Genomic DNA, 20,904 nt, shown 5'->3' on the forward strand with positions numbered 1-20,904 from the left:
GATTCTGTAAGTGTGTTATTGTGCTATATTGTATTATGATAAACCGATTGCAACGGTTCAATGAAGATAATTCCTGATATGTTTAGCTGAGTGGAAAATGTAGGCTACAAGATTACGAGGTAGGCTATGTGAGCCATAGACGGCACTCTTCACCACACCATAGCACAGCATGGTGTGATGTACAATATTACTAAGACATCAAAACTATGAAATAACACATATGGAATCATCTAGTAACCAAACAAGTGTTAAACAAATCAAAATATATTTTAGATTCTTCAAAGTAGTCAACCTTCGCCTTGACAGCTTTGCACACTCTTGGCATTCTCTCAACCAGCTTCACCTGGAATGCTTTTCCAGCAGTCTTGAAGGAGTTCCCACATATGCTGAGCACTTGTTGGCTGCTTTTCCTTCACTCTGTGGTCCAACTCATCCCAAACCATCTCAATTGGGTTGAGATTGGGTGATTGTGGAGGCCACGTAATCTGATGTAGCACTCCATCACTTTCCTTCTTGGTCAAATAGCCCTTACACAGCCGAGAGGGGTGTTGGGTCATTGTCCTATTGAAAAACAAATTCTAGTCTCACTAAGCGCAAAACAGATGGGATGGCGTATCACTGCAAAATGCTGTGGTAGCCATGCTAGTTCAGTGTTTCTTGAATTCTAAATAAATCACTGACAATGTCACCAGCAAAGCACCATCACACCACCTCCTCCGTGCTTCACAGTGGGAACCACACATGTGGAGATCATCCGTTCACTTACTCTGCGTCTCACAAAGACATGGCGGTTGGAACCAAAAATCTCAAATTTGTACACATCAGACCAAAGGACAGATTTCCACCGGTCTAATGTTCACTGCTCATGTTTCTTGGCCCAAGCAAGTTTCTTCTTATTGGTGTCCTTTAGTAGTGGCTTCTTTGCAGCAATTCGACCATGATGTCCTGATTCACGCAGTCTCCCCTGAACAGTTGATGTTGAGATGTGTTTGTTACTTGAACTCTGTGAAGCATTTATTTGGACTGCAATTTCTGAGGCTCGTAACTCTAATGAACTTATTCTCTGCAGCAGAGGTAACTCTGGGTCTTCCTTTCCTGTGGTGGTCCTCATGAGATCCAGTTTAATTTTGGTGCTTGATGGTTTTTGCGACTGCACTTGAAGAAACTTTCAAAGTTCTTGAAATGTTCCGTATGACTGACCTTCATGTCTTAAAGTAATGATGGACTGTTGTTTCTCTGCTTATTTGAGCTGTTCTTGCCATAATATGGACTTGGTCTTTTGCCAAATAGGGCTATGTCCTCTATACCACCCCTACCTTGTCACAACACAACTGATTGGCTCAAACGCATTAAGAAGTATAGAGATTTCACAAATGAACTTTTAACAAGGCACCTGTTAATTGAATTTCATTCCAGGTGATTCGCTCATGAAGCTGGTTGAGAGAATTGCAAGAGTGTGCAAAGCTGTCATCAAGGCAAAGGGTGGCTACTTTGAAACATTAAAATATATTTAGATTTGTTTAATGCTTGTTTGGTTACTACATGATTCCATGTGTTATTTCATAGTTTTGATGTTTTCACTATTATTCTACAATGTAGAAAATAATCAAATAAAGAAAACCCTTGAATGAGGTGTGTCCAAACTTTCGAGTGGTACTGTGCATAGATAATCGGTTTTATTTGTTTTTATGTACAGATGGTTCAAAGGATCCATGCAGTGATAAGGTGGGGGCAGGGAAGTATATACACAAACAAAAAGGTGTAATGGGTTCACACTCAAAAAGATGTCACATAAAGCTTACTTCATTATTCGATGTTAAAGATCATGTTGAATATTGGACCCACTATATAGACGATTGCTTTATGAGCTGGACGGGTTCCTAAATTAAATGAATTTCTTAATTACATTAACTCTAGAGTACAATCAATTTCCTTAACTATGGAAAATAACTATACATTTCTTAGATTTGTTACAAAGGGACAATATCTAAGTACTAGAGTTTACAGAAAACCTACAGATGAAAAATACTATATTGACAGCTGATAGATATCACCCTCTCCCCTAAAAATAGGTTTACTAGTAAACCATAGACTGCGTCGCATTTGTGACACAGAGGAAGAATATGATATACAATCAAATTCTCTCCTTGAGCGTTTTGGCTTGAGAGGATACCTGATACCTGGCTTGATAAAGCTCAAAAACAACTTAAGCTTGAACAGAAGCCAGTTACTTAATAAATCCCAACAAAAACATACACCTTTCTCTATAAACTGTATACTTACTTTCAATGATCGCCGTCATGGCATTATCTATTATCAATAAACATTGGCACATATTATCAACAGACTCCTCTTTAAATTCTGCCTTCCAGAATCCACCTTTACTTATAAAGTATCTAGAACTCTATCAAATATATTGGTTAAATCCAATGTGGTCAGAGAGAGAAAAGAGGCATTCAGAAAAGGATGCTTCCCCTGTAGATTTTGTACCTTTTGTAGCACCATAGGGAAATGTTCTAACTTGGTATGCACTCAAGACTTCTAGGACCTATGAGATAAAGTAATGTGTAAATTTCACTATGAAATTAGTTATTTATATGTTAGTGTTCTTGTAATAATATTTATATTGGAAAAACATCCCGTGCCTTGAAAGTACACCTTGGAGAACATAAATCCACCTCGCAAGTTGCGAGACACTTTATAGAACAAAATCTTTCTATTAATGAATTGCGTTGCATCAGAATTTTAAAAGTTCATCCACCACGTAGGGTTGACTATGACAACAAATTACTCCAAAGAGAAGTGGATATGCAAATGTAATTCTGTATCTCCACATGGTTTAAAATGAATGAGAATATTTCACGTTCCAATAAGCCAAATTTAGACTGTTATACAAGAACACTGTCCATATCAGATTTTGCATATCGTTTATGAGTTGGCCCCACATATCTATGAACGGTTGTGCCTAACGTCCTTTGTGGTAGGCTACCTCATAAATTGGTATTATATATTTGGGTGAGCGAACAACTGGGACGGTTGATTTGTGAGTTGCCCTTGGTGCCCGCTCCCATACCCTATAATTATTTATTTCGTTGTTACTAATTTGTCTACAGGTTGACCAGAAAAGCCACATCCCTGATTGGCAGATGAGTGGCAACAGGGATTAAAAGCACCTGCTGGTCATCTGTTCTCTACAAATACTGTTTTGAATTCAAATAAAATTGTACCTACACTGAAGAAGGCTGTAAAGCCGAAACGTCTGTGTATGCTATCCCCGATGCAGTGAAAATAATTACAAACATTGAATAATGAAGTAAGCTTTGTGACATCTTTTTGAGTGCGAACCCAGTACGCCTTTTTGTTTCTCTGAATTTGCATGTTTTACGTACTAGCCAAGGTTCTTGGAGAGCGCAATCGTTCTCTTTTGATTAGGCAGGGGTGTATATCCCAGATTTCAATGTTAGATTATATGTCAGTGTATGCGGCTGAGTTGTTGGTTGTGATTATAGGTCTGACATGGGTGGAGGAGGTGAAACCACTCAGTGGTGATGTTCTCTGATTCGGCTGCAGTGTTGAGTTGTGTGAAGACGGGCAGGTCCGATAGGGGAGACTGTTTGTGGAGATGATGGTGCTGTTAATGTGACTGGAGAGGATGGTAGTGGTGAGAAGTTTTTGTTGGGTTCCCGCCCATGTGGGTGTGGAGGTAATGAGAAGGCTGATGTGGTGGATAAGAGTGCTGTGAGGAGAGAGAGGGTAGATATTCAGGTCCCGCTGGGCCGCATGGAAGTTGAGTCCTTGATCTAGGCAGAAGCGCTCGATCGTTGACAAACAGACTAGGAAGTTAGTTGTGAGGGGAGGCAATTTTATCAGGTGCACAGGTCAGTAAAGGAAGAGATAAGGAGTTTGGGATGTAGGAGAGAGGAAGTTGTGTGGAGTAGACTATGGGTTGGGCACACAGGTTTGAATGGCACGTTGTGAATGATGAGACATGAAACATGTCTGTGTGATGAGTGGTTGGTGGAAGAAACCGTGGAGTATGTGTTGATATTTTGTGAACTGTATGATGTAGAAAGGGTTATAGAGGCTGGTTTGGGTGGTGTAGTGGGGGAATGGAAGTGGTGTCTTAGACTCTCACTTAGAGGAACAGGACTAATGAAGATATTTTCATGTTGGTTGGCCGTGACTGGCCTCACACTCCAGTACAGTAGGTGGCGGTGTATGCACCTTAAAAGTTGGATGCGATCTGCCAATCCAATCCCAAAGAAGAAGAACTACGGCCAGTAGATGGCGAAAGGATTGTTGTTAATGACAGGGTAGTTTTCGTCACAGGCTGGGAGAACAGACAGCTGTTGGAAAGATGGCGTTGGAGAGGTTGCACAGGGAGAAATGTTTGGAGAACATGAGTGATTGGAGAAGGTGGCGGAAAAGGAAATAAGGAAAGAAAGTGGAGCATATTATGAGTAATCATGGAGTGTGGGATTACACAGGCCTTCTGAAAGATCTGGTGAAGGAGAAGATGCTGGACAAGAAAAAAGGAGGACATTGGAAATGGTTATGAGGGAATTTGGAATGATGGATTTCACAGAACTCTTGGAAAGAACTTGAGGAAATTGAGTGACGAGAGTGAGGATTAATTAGATGTGGTGGCAGATGCAGTGATGACTGTTGAGAAGAAGTTGAGTGTAGAGGGAAGCAATATGGTGAGGAAGGTTGGTGTCTAGTGCAAAAAGAGGTATACGTGTTCCAGTAGCTCAGCTATGGAACCTGACGAGTGTGGATGAAGTTCCTGCAGTGAGGACCGCTGAATTCGGGCCTCGGTCCGAGGATGTAAAGGATGATTCTGGCCCAGTGGGAGTAAGATTTGTGGAGAGAATGGACCCTTGCATTTTGGCTGATCCATAAGTGGTGGTAGGTTGAGTGGAGAAGAGGATTGGCACTCCGGATCACACGATTTGGGACAATAAATGTGACTTGCTTTGCTCTCCAGAGCAGGGCACCATTGAAAGGAGTGATAACTGGGGTGGCATTAAATGTTAAGGAAGATCAGCTGAAAGTGAAGATTTCCGGTGTCTGTGACGCTCGCCGTTTGATCCGGTGAAGAGCGTGGGTAAACGGAGAAGACATTGTCTGTCGTGTTGAGGTTTGATGTAAAGTCTTAACAGCAGGTAGCCTTGTGGTTCGAGCATTTGGCCAGTACCCGAAAGGTTGCTAGATCGAATCCCCGAGCTGACAAGGTAAAAATATGTCGTTCTGCCCCTGAACACTGTTCCTAGGCCTTCATTGTAAATAAGAATTTGTTCTTAAACTGATTTGCCAGGTTAAATATAGGTAGGCCGTGAATGGCCTCACACTCCAGTACAGTAGGTGGCGGTGTAAGCAACTTAAATTTGATGCGATCAGCCAACACTATCCCGAAGAAGAAGTCACAGGCTGCTGCGGGGATACAGCTGAATACTATTGAACGCCGAAGACCGTATTTTTGCCAGGCAAGTCATAGACCGTATAAGTGAAGAAGAGGCAGTTCGAGGAACAGTAATGGAGAAGCTTTGATCCAACGTTTTTCACGCCACTTCGATACGAAGTGATTTTCATAGCAGGTTAAGAGAGCCTTTTCGGTAGTGCGGCCCCAATTTTCGTGGCAAATCATAACGACGTGTTACCTCAAACGGTGAGCTACCTTGAAGGCGTTGATGTAAAGTAGCTAGCTAGGCTATTTTGCTTGCTAGCCATCAGACACGCTAGCTAGCGCTTAAAAGTTAGCTTGGACAGCTAGTCCGGGTTTCTCTGACGCTGGTTAGTTAGCTACATTTTTAGCCTGACAGATTTGCTATCAGATAGCTCACTAGATAGTTATCTTGATAACTAGTTAGGTAGCATGCTTAGCTAGGTACCTGTTGTGTTGCTGTTAATTGAACTAACGTTTAGGTAAATACAGTAGGTTGAAAGCCGACGCCGAAAACATTGATTGCTCGACCTACGTCGAGGAAGGAGAGTATTGTTTTGTCATCGTCAATGAAATATTCTTATGGTTACTGTTGAATTTGTTGGCACCTTAAATTCTTGCACATTTTCTCAGAAAAAATAACTGTTTCAACACTGTCTGCTCAGGCAAAAACGTCTAAACTTGGAACCAATCAGTACTCTTGTACGTACCTCTCATGATGAACGCAGCCAATGATCTGCTTCTACCTAGCTAAAATGTAAATACAGCCTCACATGAAATAGTGATCCGAATGTCTGCGGTCTGTGTGTTAAATCAGAGGGACTAACTAACTTTAGCTCCCAAAGACTGAATGACGTAAGATAAATATTACTTTGAGTGCACTTGAAATATGCAGCATCCTATACGAATGGTCTTGATGTGCCTGCTTAGGAAGCTAGTGTTTCATGAGCTATTTCTCAGTGAATTCAATTTTGAATCATGTTTTGGCATGATTGTTTAATTTCAATTAACTAGTTGCAAGCTTAAACATTCAATCATATAAATAGTCCAAACAAAATAATGTAGATAGAAAGATGGCATGTATGCTAGAATGGAGGTTTAAAAACGACATCTGCATATGTATATTAGCCAATACATATGGCATAACATAAGTTTACCTTGCAATGCGAACTTCTCTAAAAACAGTTGTACAATGCGCTCTGCAATTAAATGACCAGAGTTTGATTTCTAAACCAGATTATTTGTCATAGTAACTGCCCAATACTAGGGCTGGGAATTTCCAGGAAGCTCATGATATAAACTCGGCAAAAAAAGAAAAAACGTCCTCTCACTGTCAACTGCGTTTATTTTCAGCAAGCTTAACATGTAAATATTTGTATGAACATGATTCAACAACTGAGACACAAACTGAACAAGTTCCACAGACATGTGACTTACCGAAATTGAATAATGTGTCCCTGAACAAAGGGGAGCGGGGGTCAAAAGTAAGTCAGAATCTGGTGTGGCCACCAGCTGCATTAAGTACTGCAGTGCATCTCCTCCTCGTGGACGGACTGCACCTGATTTGCCAGTTCTTGCTGTGAGATGTTATCCCACTCTTCTACCAAGGCACCTGCAAGTTCCCGGACATTTCTGTTGGGAATGGCCCTAGCCCTCACCATCCGATCAAACAGGTCCCAGACATGCTCAATGGGATTGAGATCCGGGCTTGTCGTTGGCCATGGCAGAACACTGACATTCCTGTCTTGCAGGAAATCATGCACAGAACGAGCAGTATGGCTGGTGGCATTGTCATGCTGGAGGGTCATGTCAGGATGATCCTGCAGGAAAGGTAGCACGTGAGTGAGGAGGATGTCTCCCCTGCGTTGAGATTGCCTGCAATAACAACAAGCTCAGTCCGATTATGCTGTGACACACCGCTCCAAACCTTGATGGACCCTCCACTTCCAAATCGATCCTGCTCTAGAGTACAGGCCTCTGTGTAATGCTCATTCCTTCAACGATAAGTGCAAATCCGACCATCACCTGGTGAGACAAAACCGTGACTCGTCAGTGAAGAGCACTTTTTGCCAGTCCTGTCTGGTCCAGCGATGTTGGGTTTGTGCCCATAGGCAACGTTGTAGCCAGTGATGTATGAGGACCTGTCTTACAACAGGCCTACAAGCCCTCAGTCCAGCCTCTCTCAGCCTATTGCGGACAGTCTGAGCACTGGTGGAGGGATTGTGCGTTCCTGGTGTAACTCGGGCAGTTGTTGTTGCCATCCTGTACCTGTCCTGCTGGTGTGATATTTGGATGTACCGTTCCTGTGCAGGGGATGGTACACGTGGTCTGCCACTGCGATCATCTGTCCGTCATGTCTCCCTGTAGCACTGTCTTAGGCGTCTCACAGTATGGACATGGCAATTTATTGCCCTGGCCACATCTGCAGTCCTCATGCCTCCTAGCAGCATGCCTAAGGCACATTCACGCAGATAATCAGGGACCCTGGGCATCTTTCTTTTGGTGTTTTTCAGAGTCGGTAGAAAGGCCTCTTTAGTGTCCTAAGTTTTCATAACTGTAACCTTAATTGCCTACCGTCTGAAGGCTGTTAGTGTCTTAACGACCGTTCCAAGGGTGCATGTTCATTAATTGTTTATGGTTCATTGACCAAGCATGGGAAGAAGTATTTAAACCCTTTACAAGGAAGATCTGTGAAGTTATTTGGATTTTTACGAAATATCTTTGAAAGACAGGGTCCTGAAAATAGTCTTTCTTTTTTTCCTGAGGTTATCAAGATACTTACAGTTGAAGTCGGAAGTTTACATACACCTTAGCCAAATACATTTAATTTACTCAGTTTTTCACAATTCCTGACATTTAATCCTACTAAAAATTCCCTGTCTTAGGTCAGTTAGGATCACCACTTTATTTTAAGAATGTGAAATGTCAGAATAATAGTGATTTATTTCAGGTTTTCTTTCTTTCATCACATTCCCAGTGGATCAGAAGTTTACATACACTCAATTAGTATTTGGTAGCGTTGCCTTTACATTGCTTAACTTGGGTCAAGCGTTTCAGGTAGCCTTCCACGAGCTTCCCACAATAAGTTGGGTGAATTGTGGCCCATTCCTCCTGACAGACTTGTTTTTCATAATGTACGTTTTATGCATATACATTCCAACAAAGAACACAATCACAAATAGTGTTTCACCATTTATTTAATATTTATACATATATCAAAGGTGTCTCAGGCAGCATTTTGAAATATCTAAATATAGTGTAATATACCAATCAATATATATCAAGTGCGGTGGAGGGCACAATCTTAGTGTTGCAGTCCAGAAATGAGAGCATTACCATCTATGTCAAAAGCCTGGGTCTTTGGAGGCTGTAGAACTGTCATCAACTCGTGCTTCAGTATTTCCCAATTCTCAATAGGATAATTTGTGTACCCAGGCCCCATAGGCATATCGAAATGATCCCACCCTGGTAACCGATGTAGAGAGTGACAAGTGCCTTAGCAGAATGGAATCTAAAGCTTGTATGGTCCAAAGACGACAAGTCTACTATCTATGGCAAAAGCCTGGAGGGACATTATAATTCTCACCACTGCATGTACCAATAGTAGAATATGTTTGTCACTTGTCAGACTGAATCTATATTGAATTTAAGGTGCTCGAAAACAAGCTTGTGCATCTGTAGTTGGTGTTCTTCAGCTTTAAAGTGCACTATGCTGTGTAAGACAAAACGCATAAAGAAAGACAACGGGGAAATGCATATGTGGTCCCAATGGCTAAATAGGGAGGGCAGAGCTAGTTCAAATTGCAGTAGGATGGTTCTCACAGGGGAATGAATCAGCCCATGCTTGGTGAATAGAACTTGATCTCACTTGGTTGTGAGATAAGAAGAATTAAAATAAATCACCACAGCAAAGGAATGTAGTTCATGAGCTTGAAAATGTACATCCTGACAGTCTGAGGCAGGGTGCTCTGCAATCATCCTCCATCTATTGACTGGGATTTTTATTTCATCTTTATTTAACCAGGTAGGCAAGTTGAGAACAAGTTCTCATTTACAATTGTGACCTGGCCAAGATAAAGCAAAGCAGTTCAACACATACAACAACAGAGTAACACATGGAGTAAAACAAACATACAGTCAATAAATAATACAGTAGAAAAATAAGTCTATAAACAATGTGAGCAAATGAGGTGAGATACGGGAGGTAAAGGCAAAAAAAAAGGCCATGGTGGCAAAGTAAATACAATATAGCAAGTAAAACACTGGAAAGGTAGATTTGCAGTGGAATAATGTGCAAAATAGAAAACATGGGGTGCAAAGGAGCAAAATAAATACAGTAGGGGGAGAGGTAGTTGTTTGGGCTAAATTATAGATGAGCTATGTACAGGTGCAGTAATCTGTGAGCTGCTCTGACCGCTGGTGCTTAAAGCTAGTGAGGGAGGTAAGTGTTTCAGAGATTTTTATAGTTCGTTCCAGTCATTGGCAGCAGAGAACTGGAAGGAGAGGCGGTCAACGGAATAATTGGTTTTGGTGGTGACCAGAGAGATATACCTGGTGACCAGCGAGCTGAGATAAGGGGGGACTTTACCTAGCAGGGTCTTGTAGATGACCTAGAGCCAGTGGGTTTGGCGACGAGTATGAAGCAAGGGCCAGCCAACGAGTGTGTATAGGTCGCAGTGGTGGGTAGTATATGGGGCTTTGGTGACAAAACGGATGGCACTGTGATAGACTGCATCCAATTTATTGAGTAGGGTATTGGAGGCTATTTTGTAAATGACATCGCCGAAGTCGAGGATCGGTAGGATGGTCAGTTTTATAAGGGTATGTTTGGCAGCATGAGTGAAGGATGCTTTGTTTTGCGAAATAGGAAGCCAGTTCTAGATTTAACTTTGGATTGGAGATGTTTGATGTGAGTCTGGAAGGAGAGATTATAGTCTAACCAGACACCTAGGTATTTGTAGTTGTCCACATATTCTAAGTCAGAACCGTCCAGAGTAGTGATGTTGGACGGGCGGGCAGGTGCAGGCAGCGATCGTTTGAAGAGCATGCATTTAGTTTTACTTTTATGTAAGAGCAATTGGAGGCCACGGAAGGAGAGTTGTGTGGCAGTGAAGCTCGTCTGGAGGGTTGTTATGTGTCCAAAGAAGGGCTAGAAGTATACAGAATGGTGTCGTCTGCGTAGAGGTGGATCAGAGACTCACCAGCAGCAAGAGCGACATCATTGATGTATACAGAGAAGAGTCGGTCCAAGAATTGAACCCAGAGGCACCCCCATAGACTGCCAGAGGCCCGGACAACAGGCCCTCCGATTTGACACAATGAACTCTGTCTGAGAAGTAGTTGGTGAACCAGGCGAGGCAATCATTTGAGAAACCAAGGCTATCGAGTCTGCCGATGAGGATGTGGTGATTGACAGAGTCGAAAGCCTTGGCCAGGTCAATGAATACGTCTGCACAGTATTGTTTCTTATCGATGGTGGTTAAGATATCGTTTAGGACCTTGAGCGTGGCTGAGGTGCTCGCATGACCAGCTCTGAAACCAGATTGCATAGCGGAGAAGGTATAGTGGGATTCGAAATGGTCGGTAATCTGTTTGATGACTTGGCTTTCGAAGACCTTAGAAAGGCAGGGTAGGATAGATAGTCTGTAGCAGTTTGGGTCAAGAGTGTGTCCCCCCCCCCCCCCCCCCTTTGAAGAGGGGGATGACCGCAGCTGCTTTCCAATCTTTGGGAGTCTCAGACGACACGAGAGGTTGAACAGGCTAGTAATAGGGGTTGCAACAATTGTGGCGGATCATTTTAGAAAGCGAGGGTCCAGATTGTCTATCCCGGCTGATTTGTAGGGGTCCAGATTTTGCAGCTCTTTCAGAACATCAGCTGACTGGATTTGGGAGAAGGAGAAATGGGGAAGGCTTGGGCAAGTTGCTGTGGGGGTTGTCACGAGAATTAAGTTATAAAGGTTCATAACCCAATTCAATTATACTGCTCAGTCTGCAACTCTGAGTTTGTAAGATACTGGTCGAATGAAACAGACGAAGCTGAAATAGTCAAAGGTTTATTGACGAGAGCGCTGGTTAGTTTTACAAGACCATTCATTTTATACTGGCTTCTTATGTAAATACTTTCATACAGACTCCTTACGCACATACTTTCCCACACCAATTCCTTACGCACATACTTACACACACAAACATTAGGTATCCTACGCACATACTGTACCACCACCCAGCCAACGAAGATTAGGGGAGGCCGTGAGAATCACTCCCCGTCCTCCCTCAAGATAGGGAGACTGTGGGAAGTACCTCCCGTCCTTTCCTCAATCTTTCATAGGCCCCTAGCCAGGGACAGTCTGTGTTCAAGATACCATGGAGACATATTGTACAGTTATTGTTTTACCCTAATTCTGACTAAAACTACACACATCATGACTAAAACTACACACATCATTTATTATAATTTTATGATTCTGATACATTTCACTGGCCTTTTATATGGTTTCAGGGTGGAATATTCTAATCATTAATTTAAACATCTAAATTCCATCAACACGGGTGCAGTGCTGTTGACCTGGGAAGGGGTAGCCAGGTGGAAAGCATGGCCAGCCGTAGAAAAATGCTTATTGAAATTCTCAATTATAGTGGATTTATCAGCGGTGACAGTGTTTCCTATCCTCAGTGCAGTGGGCAGCTGGGAGGTGTTCTTATTCTCCATGGACTTTACAGCGTCCCAGAACTTTTTTGAGTATGTGTTGCAGGAAGCAAATTTCTGCTTGAAACAGCTAGCCTTTGTACTGCAGCGCCAGCTGTGCACCAGAGACTCTGGGTTCGCGCCCAGGCTCTGTTGTAACCGGCCGCGACCGGGAGGTCCGTGGGGCGACGCACAATTGGCATAACGTCGTCCGAGTTAGGGAAGGTTTGGCCGGTAGGGATATCCTTATCTCATCGCGCACCAGCGACTCCTGTGGCGGGCCGGGCGCAGTGCACGCTAACCAAGGTTGCCAGGTGCACGGGGTTTCCTCCAACACATTGGTGCGGCTGGCTTCCGGGTTGGATGCGCGCTGTGTTAAGAAGCAGTGCAGCTTGGTTGGGTTGTGTATCGGAGGACGCATGACTTTCAACCTTCATCTCTCCCGAGCCCGTACGGGAGTTGTAGCGATGAGACAAGATAGTAGCTACTAACAATTGGATACCACGAAAAAGGGGGGTAAAAAAAGCTAGCTTTTCTAGCTGCCTGTGTAGTTAGATATAGCCCTTGGTTTCTAGCTTCCCTGAAAAGTTGCATATCACGGGGGCTGTTCGATGCTAATGCAGAACGCCATAGGATGTTTTTGTGTTGGTTAAGGGCAGTCGGGTCTAGAGAGAACCAAGGGCTATATCTGTTCCTCGTTCTAAATTTCTTGAATGGGGCATGCTTATTTTAAGATGGTGAGGAAGGCATTTAAAACAAATAACCAGGCATCCTCTACTGACGAGATGAGGTCAATATCCTTCCAGGATACCCCGGCCAGGTCGATTAGAAAGGCCTACTCACTGAAGTGTCTCAGGGAGCTTTTGACAGTGATGAGTGGAGGTTGTTTGCCCGCTGACCCATTACGGATGCAGGCAATGAGGCAGTGATCGCTGAGATCTTGGTTGAAAACAGCAGAGGTGTATTTAGAGGGCAAGTTGGTTAGGATGATATCTATGAGGGTGCCCGTGTTTACGGCTTTGGGGTGGTACCTGGTAGGTTCATTGATAATTTCTGTGAGATTGAGGGAATAAAGTTTAGATTGTAGGATGGCTGGGGTGTTAAGCATGTTCCAGTTTAAGTCGCCTAGCAGCACGAGCTCTGAAGATAGATGGGGGGCAATCAGTTCACATATGGTGTCCAGAGCACAGCTGGGGGCAGAGGGTGGTCTTTAGCAGGTGGCAACAGTGAGAGACATGTTTTTTAGAGAGGTGGATTTTTTAAAGTAGAAGTTCAAATTGTTTGGGTGCAGACCTGGATAGTAGGACAGAACTCTGCAGGCTACCTCTGCAGTAGATTGCAACTCTGCCCCCTTTGGCTGTTCTATCTTGTCTGAAAATGTTGTAGTTTGGGATGGAGATTTCAGAGTTTTTGGTGGTCTTCCTAAGCCAGGATTCAGACACGGCTAGGACATCCGGGTTGGCAGAGTGTGCTAAAGCAGTGAATAAAACTAACTTGGGGAGGAGGCTTCTAATGTTAACATGCATGAAACCAAGGCTATTACGGTTACAGAAGTCAACAAAAGAGAGCGCCTGAGGAATAGGAGTGGAGCTAGGCACTGCAGGGCCTGGATTCACCTCTACATCACCAGAGGAGGAGTAGGATAAGGGTACGGCTAAAAGCATTGAGATTGGTCGTCTAGAACGTCTGGAACAGAGAGTAAAAGGAGGTTTCTGGGGGCGATAAAATAGCTTCAAGATATAATGTACAACATAGGTATTATAGGATGTGAATACAGTGGAGGTAAACCTATGTATTGAGTGATGATGAGAGAGATATTGTTTCTGGAAACATTGAAACCAGGTGATGTCATCGCATGTGTGGGTGGTGGAACTGAGAGGTTGGATAAGGTATAATGAGCAGGGCTAGAGGCTCAACAGTGAAATAAGCCAATAAACACTAACCAGAAAAGCAATGGACAAGGCATATTGCCATTAAGGAGAGGCATGCTTAGTCGAGTGATCATACGGGTCCAGTTAGTAGTGAGTTTGGTTGGGGTAACGGCGATTCAGACAGCTAGTTGGGCCATTGGTAGCAAGCTAGCATAGGATGGAGGTCTGTTTTTGGCCACCTTGTGCGTTTCCGTCGGTAGATTAGTGGGGTTCCGTGTGGTAGAGGGGATCAAGGGGGATCAATCCAATACACCTATTGTAGGTGGGATCAATCCACCTACAATAGGTGATTGTAGCCCAGGAGTGGCTGATGGATCTCTTCAGCTGGCTAGCTCCGGAATAATTGATGTTTGCCGGGATCGACGTAAGCCAATAGTCACACGGATAGCAGCTAGCTAGCTGCGAGATCCAGGTGTAAATGTCCAGAGCTTGCGGTTGAAATCCGGGGATATGGAGAGAAAAATAGGTCCCGTATGTTCTGGTCATGTTGTATAAAACTGCCGATCGCTTTTCGAGCTAAAGGATATCTGATGACCATCAACCGTGGTTAGCTGAATACTAACGTTAGCCAGTAAGCTGGCTAGCTTCTGAGCTTCTGGCTAGCTTCTATTGTGGATTTCAGATTTGAGGTAAATAATACTTTTTTTTTTTAATTGGTGAGGTGGGTTGCAGGAGAGTGTTTTGAAGTTGAGTTTTTGGAAAATAAAATATCTAAAAGATATGTGAAGAAAGATGTAAATATATATATACACGGGACACAGCAAGACGTTGTATATGATTATGTATTTAATTAGTAGGTCCTGCCTTGATGACTGTATTAGCTTTACAATACTTGTCCTATAGATTTTTGTAGTCTTAAATTATTACTTGGAATAAACTGATAGCTAAAATGCTCCTTGTCCCGGAATGGCATGCTAGCTAGTGATAAAGCTATCTTCTCCTGCTAGCTAGCAACATATCTACTTGTTGTAATTAGCTAGCTAACTAGCAAGTTAGCTACTTTACTAAGGTTGTTTGGAGTCATTTTACAGCTTGCATTGATGTTATAATGATTCTGTAACTACAACTAAATAAAATACTTTACCTGATAGAGCAGTTCGTCGTACGGAGATCTCTCGAGCTGTCACCAACTGTCTACTGCCACTGGTATGGATCATGTCATTGGCAGACGTGATTAGCAACAATAGTACCATGGATAGTACAGGTGTTCTGATTGGTTTAAAGTGTAGTACTCTGCAGTGTTTGTCTGTCCAGCTAGCTAACATAAAATGTACCTACATTTAGGAAAAATTTGGAAGAATTGACATTGCCAACCAACAGAAATGTTTTCAGAAGAAATAAATATACACTATGTAAAAACCAGCTCCTCCGTCGACAGTGATCAATCATCTCAAAAACTAAAGCAGATGGCTTGTGCGGCCCACCACCTAGATGAATTGCCATTCGAGCGGGGTTTAATAACCTTGCCGTAGTAGGCTCCATGACAAGAGAAGTACTAGCCAAGTTACTTGTCATACCAGCAGTGGTTAAACTATTTTGGAAAAGTGACCTAGCTAACTTAGCTGTAACAGATAGCTAGCAAGGTAGTTATTGACTGGCTTGCAATCACACTTGTCTTTATATGTAACTAGCTAGCTATCTAGCTAATGTAATCCTGAAAGAATGATCAACGCAATATGATATGTAGCTAGTAATACTTCATGGGTAATGTAATTTGCACAGTCGGTGTTCCTATGCATGCATACATACATACAGATAGATACAAGTTCAAGGTCTTTTCAAAGTTTGTCATATGCCACTGACTAGCTAGATACTTTGTATGCTAAATGTTGCACATACATGCTATAACGTTACCCAGAAGACAACATGCTTAAGTTTATCTTACTAGGTACGCTGACCTTGCGTTCTAAGCTAGCCGCTGTATCATTTGGCGTTTGTCAACAGTAGCCCAAAGCTGAAGCTTATAGACTCCTATCATATAAGGTTAAACTCTGGGCTATGTAAACCGTAAAAGAGACACACTTTTGAAGGCAACCTGTTACTCTGCCTTGTTGACTGTGTAGACCTGACGCCTCCATTTTTGTCCCCTCGTGGCCTGTGTTTCCTATCAGACTGTGAGCTGAGATGGAAACTGGAGAGCAGGTTGGAGTGGAGGCTGTCCCCTACTGCTGTTCTGACTTTGATAGTGGGGAGACCCCCGCCCGTGGCCTGGCCATCCGCACCAGAAAGACCCGCAGTCTGAGCACCTCATCTGCCACTGCCTGCGACTACAGGTACCGTATTATCACCCCGTTTTCACTTCACCGTGTGGAATACTAAAATAAACGATGGAACAATCACATTTAAAGTCACTCTTGATTTTCTCACTACCCTATTTTTTTTTGTTATTCACATTAACTTTTTCATTTTCAATGTGTATGCGCAAATTGTATATGCACACTTCTGGGAGTACCAGGTTTCTCCCCAGAGAATGTAACTGTGGCACTGCACCACCCTGTGGATTGGCTGCGCCACTATGTGATAAAAAAAAATATATATTAAAACGCAACATGTAAATTGTTGGTCCCGTGTTTAATGTGATGAAATTCATGACCCCAGAAGTGTTCCATTTGCAGTTTGTTTCTCTCCTATTTTGTTTACATCCCTGTTAGTGAAAATGTTTCCTTTGCCAAGGTAATCCATCCACCTGACAGGTGTGGCATGTGAAGAAGCTGATTAAACAGCATGTTCATTACACAGGTGCACCTTGTGCTGGGGACAATAAAATAACACTCTAAAATGTGCAGTTATGTGACAAAACACGATGCCACAGATATCTCAAGTTGAGGGAGCGTGTAATTGGCATTCTGACAGCAGGAACGTCCACCAGAGCTGTTGCCAGAGAATGTTACTTTCTCTACCATAAGCTGCCTCCAACATTGTTTTAAAGAATTTGACAGTACGTCCAACCGGCCTCACAACCGCAGACTACGCCACCCCAGGACCTCCACATCCGGCTGCTTCACATGCGGGATCGTCTGAGACCAGCCACTCGGACAGCTGACGAAACTAAGGAGTGTTTCTGTCTGTTGTAAAGCCCTTTTGTGGGGGAAAAAGTCATTCTGAATGGCTGGTCCTGGCTCCCTAGTGGGTGGGCCTATGCCCACCCATGGCTGCACCGCTGCCTAGTCATGTGAAATCCATAGATTAGGGCCTAATGAATTTTAAGTTGACTGATTTCCTTGTCTAAACTGTAACTCAGTGAAATTGTTGCATTTAAACATTTTGTTTTGTGGACATTTTTGTACTTTTTATTTTAGGCCAGGCACCATATAGGTAAAAAAAAATGCTCAAGAATGCACAAAATAGCAGATACAGGCAGTTACAAACTTTTAGCCCTCCCCTGTGCCGTACTCAGCAGCACCATTACCTTGTTGGAGAATCCTGCATGCTTCAACCATGATTATGAACATCTGGTGTTGAGGTTGACCGATTTATGATTTTTCAACGCCGGTACCGATTATTGGAGGACCAAAAAAGCAGATACCGATTAATCAGCCTTTTAAATTGTTATTTTATTTGTAATAATGACAACCATACTGAATGAGCACTTATTTTAACTTAATTTAATACATCAATAAAATCAATTTAGCCTCAAGTAAATAATGAAACATGTTCAATTTGGTTTAAATAATGCAAAAACAAAGTGTTGGAGAAGAAAGTAAAAGTGCAATATGTGCCATGTAAGAAAGCTAACGTTTCAGTTCCTTGCTCAGAACATGAGAACATATGAAAGCTGGTGGTTCCTTTTAACATGAGTCTTAAATATTCCCAGGTAAGTTTTAGGTTGTAGTTATTATAGGAGTTATAGGACTATTTCCCTCAATACCATTTTGTATTTCAATAACCTTTGACTATTGGATGTTCTTATAGGCACTTTAGTATTGCCAGTGTAACATTATAGCTTCCGTCCCTCTCCACGCTCCCCCCTGGGCTCAAACCAGTAACGCAACGACAACAGCCACCATCGAAGCAGCGTTACCCATGCAGAGCAAGGGGAACAACAACTAGAAGGCTCAGAGCGAGTGACGTTTGAAACGCTATTAGCGCACGCTAACTAGCTAGCCATTTCACTTTGGTTACACCAGCCTCATCTTGGGAGTTAATAGGCTTGAAGTCATAAACAGAGCAATGCACAACGAAGAGCTGCTGGCAAAACGCACAAAAGTGCTGTTTGACTGAATGTTTATGCTCCTGCTTCTGCCTACCACCGCTCAGTCAGATAGATACTTAGATACTTGTATGCTCAGTCAGATTATATGCAACGCAGGGCACGCTAGATAATATCTATTAATATCATCAACCATGTGTAGTTAACTAGTGATTATGATTGATTGTTTTTTATACGAAGTTTAATGCTAGCTAGCTACTTACCTTGGCTTACTACATTCGCGTAACAGGCAATCTCCTTGTGGAGTGCAACGAGAGGGGCAGGTCGTTATTGCGTTGGACTAGTTAACTGTAAGGTTGCAAGATTGGATCCCCCGAGCTGATAAGGTGAAAATGCCGATTTCCGATTGTTATGAAAACTTGAAATTTGCCCTAATTAATCGGTCAACCTCTAATCTGGTGTTGGCTAAAGGGTACTGTGTTTTAGCAACTGAGAATGAGGCATCTGTCGTATGGTAGAGTATGACAGTTGAATGAACATAAGAGATTTCCTGGTGAGCAATGCTTTTCAGATAACACACAGACCCATAATTGCCACTTTCACACTTAATTTATTCAGTTTTGGTAGGCCTAAATGTGCTAGCCTCTCCTTTGCAGTGTGGTTTGAGGTTGACAGAGAGTATATATACGCAGCCCATTACGACATGTCCGTGGTTTGAAATTCCACCATCTCAAATGTGAAATACTGTACAGTCCCTCAGACAACCAGAGCAGGAAATGACACATCAAGTGCGTTTCCCCACGGTGGATGATGCAGGAAGTGGAGGGAGTGTATGTGATGGCAACTACCAGCTGAGCCCTCCATAAATGATCATCGTCTTAAGCATCACATACACAAACACATTGTGTTTGTCTGCAGCCTGTAGTGTAGTAACAGATAGCGAACTTTTAGAACCAGACCGCTAATAGGATTTGCTAACCTGAGTCACGTGACCTGACTGACCAGAGGGCCTTCTGAGAGGGGAGGAGGGAGGAGAGGCAGTCCTCTTATCCAGCGCCATCAGAGCAGGTGAACTCATTTAGCCCAATTGGAAATGGCCTTCCACCCCTAATACAATCTAAGTTCTAAAACAAGTACTGATATTTTAATGAAGTTTAGAAAATTAGTTCAGGATTTTTACACTGCTGCACTCTTAAAGCTGGCTTTCTATCTGTATTTGAGAACTTAGAAGGTAACAGGTCACTGTGTGTGAAACTGAATGTTTCTTTGGTTGCAGCCTAATTTATTATGTTCCTATTTCATTATTTGCTGTTGCAGTATTTCCAAAGCTGAGGTTGGACATTCAATTTTAATCAGTGTTTGAGATGAATAGTATTTCTCAATTCGTTAAGCTTAGAAATGTCAGATGGGTGATGAGGGTGTTGCATAATATCATATTTAATTTGACTTCCTTGCAAAATAATTTGTGTTACCAGCCCTAGAAATGAATCATACCTATATCTGAAGCCATGTTAATAGCTTCCAACGTCTCCTGAAAATTGCAGTAGAATTGTCAAAATATAATAATTAGAGCGGCAATTATTTTGCATCCTCTCATTGTAAATGAGGGGATGTTGAAAATGTAGGCCTAGCCTATGCAGGATGGGTACTTTATTGTTTCATAACAAACTAACAGACCCAGGGCTTAGTATTCATTCTTCTCATGGTTTGAGGTTTCATAAATTATTTTGAAAAGGCATCCTGAGGTGTCTCAACACATTTATACTACCGTGCGAAAGTTAACACATACTCACCTACTTATTCAAGAGTTTTTCTTTTCTACATTGCAGAATAATAGTGAGGACATCAAAACTATGAAGTAACACGGAATCATGTAGTAACCAAAAAAAGTGTTCAACAAATCAAAATATTTGAGGTTCTTCAAATACACTGCACCTGTACATAGCCCAAACAACTACCTCGTCCCCCACAGTATTTATTTATTTTGCTCCTTTGCACTCCAGTATTTCTACTTAGCACACTCAAATCTACCATTCGTGTCTGAATTGCTATATTGTATTTACTTCACCACCATGGCCTATTTATTGCCTTTACCTCCCTTATCTCACCTCATTTGCGCACATTGTATATAGACTTATTTTTCTACTGTATTATTGACTGCATGTTTGTTTCACTCCATGTGTAACTCTGTTATATGTGTCGAACTGCTTTGCTTTATCTTGGCCAGGTAGCAGTTGTAAATGAGAACTTGTTCTCAACTTGCCTACCTGGTTAAATAAAGATGAAATAGAAAATAGCCACCCTTTGTCTAAATGACAGCTTTGCTCACTCTTGGAATTCTCCCAACCAGCTTCATGGGGTAGTCACCTGGAATGCATTTCAATTGATAGGTGTGCCTTGTTAAGTTAATTTGTGGAATGCCTTAATGTGTTAGATCCAGTCAGTTGTTGTGACAAGGTGGAGGGGAGGGGGGGGGGGGGGAGGTTATACAGAGAGAGCCCTATTTGGTAAAAGACCAAGTCCATATTGTGGCAAGAACAGCTCAAATAAGCAAAGAGAAACGACCGCCCATCATTACTTTAAGAGATGAAGGTCAGTTATACGGAACATTTCAAGAACTTTGACACTGGATGAAACTGGATATCATGAGGACCCCCATAGGAAAGGAAGACCCAGAGTTAACTCTGCTGCAGAG

General features: G+C 42.5%; 1 protein-coding gene across 4 annotated transcripts in view; it reads left to right on the forward strand.

Annotated features, from left to right (window-relative positions):
* Nucleotides 1–5,420: 5,420 nt before the first annotated feature.
* Nucleotides 5,421–20,904, forward strand: part of LOC139368644 (NAD kinase-like) — a 42,893-nt gene continuing 27,409 nt past the window's right edge. For 2 of the 4 annotated variants that reach the window (XM_071107773.1, XM_071107774.1), the window contains exons 1-2: nt 5,426–5,668; nt 16,171–16,332. In XM_071107773.1, coding sequence (XP_070963874.1) covers nt 16,184–16,332 — 149 coding nt within the window. In that variant the 5' untranslated portion in view covers nt 5,426–5,668; nt 16,171–16,183. Of the gene's footprint in view, nt 5,669–16,170; nt 16,333–20,904 lie in introns of all 4 variants that reach the window. The other 2 variants (XR_011627005.1, XR_011627006.1) reach the window with 2 other exon arrangements.

This window comes from Oncorhynchus clarkii, chromosome 16 (assembly GCF_045791955.1).
Source record: "Oncorhynchus clarkii lewisi isolate Uvic-CL-2024 chromosome 16, UVic_Ocla_1.0, whole genome shotgun sequence".
NCBI classification, from domain to species: domain Eukaryota; kingdom Metazoa; phylum Chordata; class Actinopteri; order Salmoniformes; family Salmonidae; genus Oncorhynchus; species Oncorhynchus clarkii.